The sequence below is a fragment of the Musca vetustissima genome, unplaced genomic scaffold, assembly GCF_032173495.1.
Source record: "Musca vetustissima isolate MV318-11 ecotype Yass unplaced genomic scaffold, APGP_CSIRO_Mvet_v1 utg6662, whole genome shotgun sequence".
In the NCBI taxonomy this organism is placed as follows: Eukaryota; Metazoa; Arthropoda; class Insecta; order Diptera; family Muscidae; genus Musca; species Musca vetustissima.
Genome location: NW_026873128.1, coordinates 130311 through 140632, shown reverse-complemented (window position 1 = coordinate 140632; position 10322 = coordinate 130311). Strand labels below are relative to the sequence as shown.

The 10322-nt window shown below is 42.2% G+C and overlaps 1 protein-coding gene across 1 annotated transcript in view; it reads right to left on the bottom strand.

Moving 5' to 3' along the window:
* Positions 1-6493: 6493 nt before the first annotated feature.
* Positions 6494-10322, bottom strand: part of LOC133323030 (disco-interacting protein 2) — a 103142-nt gene continuing 99313 nt past the window's right edge. The window contains exon 11 of the mRNA XM_061531992.1: positions 6494-6614. Coding sequence (XP_061387976.1) covers positions 6511-6614 — 104 coding nt within the window. The 3' untranslated portion in view covers positions 6494-6510. The remainder of the gene's footprint in view (positions 6615-10322) is intronic.

Below are 10322 nucleotides of genomic sequence, written 5' to 3'. Positions count from 1 at the left end.
CTCTGAAACCCCATCTTCAACATCACAACATACGCAATCACGCACCGACTAACGAACCCACGGTCTTTCCTTGTTTTTTTACTTTATTTTCTACATCCAATAGAATAATTGAAATAATTGACGCTGCTCCTCTTCCTTAATTTCTTGGAAAATATCGAGCAAATATTTGCTCAAATGTGACCACACGTCAAACATGTTTTCCCATTTCGTTAATTGACACTATTTGCCTGCTGTTTAGCAAACAAAATGTGTCAAATATTTGAGTGTTTGGGCAAACAAAATATAAGACATTTGAGTCAAATATTTGCGTAGTGTGACCTTACCTTTAATCAAAGCACTTTTTCCTTTCAGGTATGTGCTAATTAGGTGATATTTTCAGATGAAGAAGACTAGATATAACTTCTTAATAAACATATATAAAATGTTCATATTACAAAATTATTATTAAGCTCCCATGTGGTTTAGTATAGTAAAAGTCCCTTGAACATTAATAAGAAAACAACTACATTTGAAGCTACAAAAGTTTTAAATATTTATTGTATATTTCTTATAAATATTTATGTCAAATGGTTAATACGTATATAGTATGTATGTATTGTATAAATTATTAGATTCGACAAATGAGAAAGTATTATTTACATATTGTATGCGATGTATAGGATCCAATTGATCGGCTAAAAAACCATCGCGTAAATGCATTCGTTGTTTTTCGCCCCTGCTGTTTATTGGAACAACACCTGAAAAAAAGATACTGGTCATTAATTTATTTGAAACAAATGTAATATCATACATAAATGCTCTTAATAGAAAAACTGATTAATATCAAAATCGGACTAAGACAAAAAAGTTCAGGAACCGAAAACAACAGGTTGTGAATCTTTGCTACATTCTTAATGGTGAGTATTGATTTGATTCGTTATGTAGATTAAACTGTCGTGCAAACTTGGGGATACAGTAAATAATAAAGAGGTAATGCTGACTTATCATTCCTTGTTCGACTTTTAATTATAAAATAACTATTTAATTCCACATACAACATTTTCTTTCTTATTTCAATTGTTTCGAATCCATAATATATATTAAAATTAACATTTTGTTATGCATTTCTGTGTGAAAGAAGTGAATAGTTTTGGGTTAATTGACCTGTCGTTGCAAAATGTTCATGATATTGACCTCCAAACTTTATTTTGGTGGAAGCTGTGTCTACTTTAATGTAAAAAAATGTGTAAAAACAGGTTGAGGCAAACCAGTTTTTTATGTTCTCTATCGATTTGTGATTAAGCCACTTACTTCACGGTCTTTGTGTTAAAATAAAACTAGAAGCCAACACAATGTGGACTACGTCTCTTATGTATCATTTTTCAAAAATGTTGACATTTTGAAGCTCGATTTTGAGTGTTTTTTGAATTTTACTTCTAGCATTAATACGCGAATCTGAGTAATCTGATATATATTTTGTGTATGTAGTATGCACAGTATCAGAGTAATACTCATCAATTTTTAGATCTGTCAACTGAATGATATGGGTACCCGCGATCAGTATGGCTTTTTATGTTTCGAATAATATAAAATCTTCTTCGTGAAAATCCATCTACTAGAACTGCGGGGACTGGCCTCCCAAAAACACGAAATTTGGCATAAAATGTTTTTGAAAATATCGCGGATGACCTGATACGGTGTTTTAATCTTTTTCGAAAACAGAACTTTTAAAAATTCAGCCGAAAGAGAGATGTACCCAATTTATCTCAAAAATAGTGTGAGCTGGGTCATCCATGGTTCTTAATGGACCGCATTGAAATAGGTATAGTCGATGTTGTTGTTGTAGCAGCTTGTACTGCTGTGTATTTTTCTATTTTTTTTCCCCTTGTTCTGCCACTAACTCCAAGTTCAGGAAGGCTGCGACCTGTATTGGTTGAGTCCAGAGAGAAGATGGGGTTAGGTGAGTGGGTTTGGCTGGGCAGTTGAACAGACGTAGCGTGTCATGTGGTCCGTTACCACATGCCGGGCAGACATGGTCGACCTCTCCATCAATTCGTGCCCAATATGAATTGAGGCGGCTACACCATCCAGATCTTAGTTGTGCCAAGATAACTCTAGTTTGTCGAGGTAGCTGCTGTTCTTCTGCACACGATATTCTACGATTCAATACTGCTTGATAGGCATGTTGATCTAGAGGCTCCCTTTTGTATCTCTTGACCTCTCTCTCCAGATCATGGAGATCCTTCCTGACATGCCTGGGTGGTGGGTGCCTATCCATTAGGTAGCGGTTTGGATGGCTGCTCCTATAACACCCAAGCAGGTATTGCATCGACAACATCTTGCTGTGTTGACGCACAGGAAGGATCTTCGTCTCCTCATGTAAGTGGTCTATTGGAGTCATGAGGAGACATCCTGTTGCAGTCCTCAGGGCGGCATTCTGGCAGGATTGAAGACTTTTCCACTACGTTAGCGGACCACACTGGCGCCGCATAATTTGCCACAGAAAGGCCTATTGCTGTATAAGTCGTTAACAAGGTTTCCTTGTCAGCTCCCCAAGTGCTGCCGGCTAGCGACTTGAGAACTTTGTTTCTGCTCCTGACTTTATCGCAAATAGCTGTGGCATGCGCGGACGACTTGTATAGACTATCGAATGTGACCCCTAAAACCTTGGGGTAATTAGTGGTCGGAATTGTGGACCCCTCGATATGCACATCCAAAGATAGCCGCATCTCCGCTGTCCATGTGGTAAACAGTATGACCGTTGACTTAGTAGTGGACATTTTCATTTTTATATTCCGCGACCGGAAAAAGTTTGCGATATCCACGAGATAGTGGTTCAGCCTCTCGCAAATGCCATTAATTTTAGGTCCTGACGCCATAATCGTGCAATCATCCCCATATGTTACGATTTTTATGCCGTCCGGTGGGCATGGAATCCCAGAGAGGTAGAGGTTAAACAGTTCCGGATGTGGACTGGCGTCCACACATATAGTTCACAATCCAACGTTTCAAACTTGGCTGGAGGCGCAATACTCTTCTCTTCGCCCGGTCACTCTCGGGGTGCTCTATAAACTGCCGGTTGAAATAACACGCGCACCTCTTCGGATCTGCGCCGTTAAATGAGACAGAAGTCCGATCCTCCTTAATTCCAGGGTTCGAGAGCGACTTAACCGTTGCCCACAATTTACTCACTCCGGTACTGATGTTGCCACACTTCAGATGTTCTAGCCACTTTTTCCGCTTATGCTCGCTGACTAACCTGTTCACCTCCAACATCAGTTCTCTGACTCTGGGGTTAGTAGGGTTACTACGACGAAGCTCATTACGCTCATTCGCTAGTCCCGCTGCCTCTGCTGGGAAGTTTTGTCTTAGTTCGGGTATACAACTCCCAGGTATATAGCGAGCGGCTACAGTGATGATGTCCCGGAAATTCCTTTCTGCTACTCGAGCATCAGAAGGGGTGGGCAGTTCTCTGAAGCGACGACGAGGGTTGTTCTCTCGACGTCCTCGAACAGCTTGGCGTGACTGACGGTATCAAAAGCCTTTGACAGTCATGGTGGCCTAGCGCTAACATAACTGTCCTGTTACACGGCCTGTTCTGGTTGAGTCCTTCTGCTATGTATGTGGAAATGGCGTGTTGTTGATGATCAGCAATTGAGTAGCATTCACGAATGCTAGGGAGTAGTAAAGCCTCAAGTGTCTTGGCTAGTGGCGACATAAGTGAGATCGGCCTGTATGACTCACATTTGCTGGAATCCTTGCCCGGCTTCAGGAGCGGGTCCCCCTTCCCATTTTCCAGGCATCGGGAACTACTAGGGTGGCTAACGACAAGTTGAGGACTTTCGTAAGATATTCTACTCCAGGCTCATCAAGCTGCTTCAACATCACCATGGAGATTCCATCTGAACCAAGCGCTTTGGATGATTTCGCGTTCCTGATGACACTTGCAACATCCTCCAACGTAAATTGTGGTGGTTCCTCCTCCACTTAAAGAGAGCGCATACGGCGCAATACTCTTCTCTTCGCCCGGTCACTCTCGGGGTGCTCTATAAACTGCCGGTTCAAATAACACGCGCACCTCTTCGGATCTGTCACCTCAGCGCCGTTAAACGTGACAGAAGTCCGATCCTCCTTCTTTCTAGGGTTCGAGAGCGACTTAACCGTTTCCCACAATTTACTCACTCCGGTACTGATGTTGCCACACTTCAGATGTTCTAGCCACTTTTTCCGCTTATGCTCGCCGACTAACCTGTTCACCTCCAACGTCAGTTCTCTGACTCTGGGGTTAGTAGGGTTAGTACGACGAAGCTCATCACGCTCATTCGCTAGTCCCGCTGCCTCTGCTGGGAAGTTTTGTCTTAGTTCGGGTATACGACTCGCAGGTATATAGCGAGCGGCTGCAGCAGTGATGATGTCCCGGAAATTCCTTTCTGCTACTCGAGCATCAGAAGGGGTGGGCAGTTCACTGAAGCGATGATTGGTGAAATTTCTGAACTCTTGTCTCCGGGTATGTCCTCATTCACCGTGAAAAACGTTGAGCTATCAATTTGCTCGGCCAGCGCCATTACCTAGGACGGAATGCCATAACTCATGATGTGCATTGAAATCCCCTAGCACCAGACGGTTATTGCCTTCCAAAAGATGATTAATATCAGGCAAATAACGCGGGGCACATGTAAACGTTAAGCAACCCTACCTCGGCGGTACCACAGTTGACCGCTACCCTCGTACATTCCATGTTTGGGTCACTAGAGTCTAGCTCAAGCGATATAGGTCTGTACTGGACTGAATGGTGCAATACGAATGCTAATCCTCCACCTCTTGTACGAACCTTTCTAATCACGTTGTATCCATCACAACTCTGAAGACTGCAGGTGTTGTTCAGCTTCGTTTCCTGGATCTCAGAGACCATAATACTTCTTCGACTCATAAAATCCACTATCTCATAGATTTTCCCTCGAAGTCCATCGCAGTTGAATTGGAGAAAGGATACGTTATCGGGAGTTGCGACAGCAATGTGAGTCACGTAAACCAAAGACGACGACGATAATGACGTGGACCATGGTGATGACGACGACTCGCTGGGGACTGCATTGGCGCAGCATGAAGCAACGTAATCCCTTTCGCTATACTCCTGTATCCGGCTAAGGCCGGAACAACTCCTGAAATGTACCCATTCTCTGCATCCGTTGCATCTCACCGAGATAGATCTGTGGTGGATGCTGTTGTGACAAACTGAGCAGAAGCATTGTTCGGGGTTTGTCTCAATACCGGCACGGACCAAAGAATCCGGAGCAAACATTCCGGGTAATGAAGCTCCCAAGTTGAAAAAATACACATTGTACTTGCTGGGTTGACAGCCCTTGGTCGGAAGTTGATTCCTCCGATTCAATCCGGTACATAGAACCGGCCGTCGTGGGATTGGATCGATGTAGTTTTGTAGGGTGCACACGGAAAAATTATTCGCGTTTTACGAGTTTTTGGGTACATCAATGCAACATCAATGGGTACATCAATGCAACGACATCTTAGTCGTCAAATGAAATTTCGCAAAATATGCATGGATTGGAAGATCTGTAAACCCCTACAATGGTTAAAGCGTAAATAATTTCGGTGGCAGAAATTTTGTTAAAATAAAATTAAAAAAGAACATTTTGTAGTCATTTATACAAACTATTATTAAATAGAACAGTTTTCAGTTGAAGTTTTTCAGGATTTATTTGACTATTGTCACTGTATTTGGTAACACAATTGTTTTTGTTGGTTGCTGCTTCAGTTTTGTTTACATTCCTGCTTTTTCAGTTGCTGTCAGTATTTGGTATTGTAGAGCTGTAAACTTGCAATTGTTGACAATGGCACCCAAGAAGAAGGTGTACTGGTATTCTGGGTATTTGTTGATCTCTGAAACCCCATCAACATCACAACATACGCAATCACGCACCGACTAACGAACCCACGGTCTTTCCTTGTTTTTTTACTTTATTTTCTACATCCAATAGAATAATTGAAATAATTGACGCTGCTCCTCTTCCTTAATTTCTTGGAAAATATCGAGCAAATATTTGCTCAAATGTGACCACACGTCAAACATGTTTTCCCATTTCGTTAATTGACACTATTTGCCTGCTGTTTTAGCAAACAAAATGTGTCAAATATTTGAGTGTTTGGGCAAACAAAATATAAGACATTTGAGTCAAATATTTGCGTAGTGTGACCTTACCTTTAATCAAAGCACTTTTTCCTTTCAGGTATGTGCTAATTAGGTGATATTTTCAGATGAAGAAGACTAGATATAACTTCTTAATAAACATATATAAAATGTTCATATTACAAAATTATTATTAAGCTCCCATGTGGTTTAGTATAGTAAAAGTCCCTTGAACATTAATAAGAAAACAACTACATTTGAAGCTACAAAGTTTTAAATATTTATTGTATATTTCTTATAAATATTTATGTCAAATGGTTAATACGTATATAGTATGTATGTATTGTATAAATTATTAGATTCGACAAATGAGAAAGTATTATTTACATATTGTATGCGACGTATATAGGATCCAATTGATCGGCTAAAAAACCATCGCGTAAATGCATTCGTTGTTTTTCGCCCCTGCTGTTTATTGGAACAACACCTGAAAAAAAGATACTGGTCATTAATTTATTTGAAACAAATGTAATATCATACATAAATGCTCTTAATAGAAAAACTGATTAATATCAAAATCGGACTAAGACAAAAAAGTTCAGGAACCGAAAACAACAGGTTGTGAATCTTTGCTACATTCTTAATGGTGAGTATTGATTTGATTCGTTATGTAGATTAAACTGTCGTGCAAACTTGGGGATACAGTAAATAATAAAGAGGTAATGCTGACTTATCATTCCTTGTTCGACTTTTAATTATAAAATAACTATTTAATTCCACATACAACATTTTCTTTCTTATTTCAATTGTTTCGAATCCATAATATATATTAAAATTAACATTTTGTTATGCATTTCTGTGTGAAAGAAGTGAATAGTTTTGGGTTAATTGACCTGTCGTTGCAAAATGTTCATGATATTGACCTCCAAACTTTATTTTGGTGGAAGCTGTGTCTACTTTAATGTAAAAAAATGTGTAAAAACAGGTTGAGGCAAACCAGTTTTTTATGTTCTCTATCGATTTGTGATTAAGCCACTTACTTCACGGTCTTTGTGTTAAAATAAAACTAGAAGCCAACACAATGTGGACTACGTCTCTTATGTATCATTTTTCAAAAATGTTGACATTTTGAAGCTCGATTTTGAGTGTTTTTTGAATTTTACTTCTAGCATTAATACGCGAATCTGAGTAATCTGATATATATTTTGTGTATGTAGTATGCACAGTATCAGAGTAATACTCATCAATTTTTAGATCTGTCAACTGAATGATATGGGTACCCGCGATCAGTATGGCTTTTTATGTTTCGAATAATATAAAATCTTCTTCGTGAAAATCCATCTACTAGAACTGCGGGGACTGGCCTCCCAAAAACACGAAATTTGGCATAAAATGTTTTTGAAAATATCGCGGATGACCTGATACGGTGTTTTAATCTTTTTCGAAAACAGAACTTTTAAAAATTCAGCCGAAAGAGAGATGTACCCAATTTATCTCAAAAATAGTGTGAGCTGGGTCATCCATGGTTCTTAATGGACCGCATTGAAATAGGTATAGTCGATGTTGTTGTTGTAGCAGCTTGTACTGCTGTGTATTTTTCTATTTTTTTTCCCCTTGTTCTGCCACTAACTCCAAGTTCAGGAAGGCTGCGACCTGTATTGGTTGAGTCCAGAGAGAAGATGGGGTTAGGTGAGTGGGTTTGGCTGGGCAGTTGAACAGACGTAGCGTGTCATGTGGTCCGTTACCACATGCCGGGCAGACATGGTCGACCTCTCCATCAATTCGTGCCCAATATGAATTGAGGCGGCTACACCATCCAGATCTTAGTTGTGCCAAGATAACTCTAGTTTGTCGAGGTAGCTGCTGTTCTTCTGCACACGATATTCTACGATTCAATACTGCTTGATAGGCATGTTGATCTAGAGGCTCCCTTTTGTATCTCTTGACCTCTCTCTCCAGATCATGGAGATCCTTCCTGACATGCCTGGGTGGTGGGTGCCTATCCATTAGGTAGCGGTTTGGATGGCTGCTCCTATAACACCCAAGCAGGTATTGCATCGACAACATCTTGCTGTGTTGACGCACAGGAAGGATCTTCGTCTCCTCATGTAAGTGGTCTATTGGAGTCATGAGGAGACATCCTGTTGCAGTCCTCAGGGCGGCATTCTGGCAGGATTGAAGACTTTTCCACTACGTTAGCGGACCACACTGGCGCCGCATAATTTGCCACAGAAAGGCCTATTGCTGTATAAGTCGTTAACAAGGTTTCCTTGTCAGCTCCCCAAGTGCTGCCGGCTAGCGACTTGAGAACTTTGTTTCTGCTCCTGACTTTATCGCAAATAGCTGTGGCATGCGCGGACGACTTGTATAGACTATCGAATGTGACCCCTAAAACCTTGGGGTAATTAGTGGTCGGAATTGTGGACCCCTCGATATGCACATCCAAAGATAGCCGCATCTCCGCTGTCCATGTGGTAAACAGTATGACCGTTGACTTAGTAGTGGACATTTTCATTTTTATATTCCGCGACCGGAAAAAGTTTGCGATATCCACGAGATAGTGGTTCAGCCTCTCGCAAATGCCATTAATTTTAGGTCCTGACGCCATAATCGTGCAATCATCCCCATATGTTACGATTTTTATGCCGTCCGGTGGGCATGGAATCCCAGAGAGGTAGAGGTTAAACAGTTCCGGATGTGGACTGGCGTCCACACATATAGTTCACAATCCAACGTTTCAAACTTGGCTGGAGGCGCAATACTCTTCTCTTCGCCCGGTCACTCTCGGGGTGCTCTATAAACTGCCGGTTGAAATAACACGCGCACCTCTTCGGATCTGCGCCGTTAAATGAGACAGAAGTCCGATCCTCCTTAATTCCAGGGTTCGAGAGCGACTTAACCGTTGCCCACAATTTACTCACTCCGGTACTGATGTTGCCACACTTCAGATGTTCTAGCCACTTTTTCCGCTTATGCTCGCTGACTAACCTGTTCACCTCCAACATCAGTTCTCTGACTCTGGGGTTAGTAGGGTTACTACGACGAAGCTCATTACGCTCATTCGCTAGTCCCGCTGCCTCTGCTGGGAAGTTTTGTCTTAGTTCGGGTATACAACTCCCAGGTATATAGCGAGCGGCTACAGCAGTGATGATGTCCCGGAAATTCCTTTCTGCTACTCGAGCATCAGAAGGGGTGGGCAGTTCTCTGAAGCGACGACGAGGGTTGTTCTCTCGACGTCCTCGAACAGCTTGGCGTGACTGACGGTATCAAAAGCCTTTGACAGTCATGGTGGCCTAGCGCTAACATAACTGTCCTGTTACACGGCCTGTTCTGGTTGAGTCCTTCTGCTATGTATGTGGAAATGGCGTGTTGTTGATGATCAGCAATTGAGTAGCATTCACGAATGCTAGGGAGTAGTAAAGCCTCAAGTGTCTTGGCTAGTGGCGACATAAGTGAGATCGGCCTGTATGACTCACATTTGCTGGAATCCTTGCCCGGCTTCAGGAGCGGGTCCCCCTTCCCATTTTCCAGGCATCGGGAACTACTAGGGTGGCTAACGACAAGTTGAGGACTTTCGTAAGATATTCTACTCCAGGCTCATCAAGCTGCTTCAACATCACCATGGAGATTCCATCTGAACCAAGCGCTTTGGATGATTTCGCGTTCCTGATGACACTTGCAACATCCTCCAACGTAAATTGTGGTGGTTCCTCCTCCACTTAAAGAGAGCGCATACGGCGCAATACTCTTCTCTTCGCCCGGTCACTCTCGGGGTGCTCTATAAACTGCCGGTTCAAATAACACGCGCACCTCTTCGGATCTGTCACCTCAGCGCCGTTAAACGTGACAGAAGTCCGATCCTCCTTCTTTCTAGGGTTCGAGAGCGACTTAACCGTTTCCCACAATTTACTCACTCCGGTACTGATGTTGCCACACTTCAGATGTTCTAGCCACTTTTTCCGCTTATGCTCGCCGACTAACCTGTTCACCTCCAACGTCAGTTCTCTGACTCTGGGGTTAGTAGGGTTAGTACGACGAAGCTCATCACGCTCATTCGCTAGTCCCGCTGCCTCTGCTGGGAAGTTTTGTCTTAGTTCGGGTATACGACTCGCAGGTATATAGCGATCGGCTGCAGCAGTGATGATGTCACGGAAATTCCTTTCTGCTACACGAGCATCAGAAGGGGTGGGCAGTT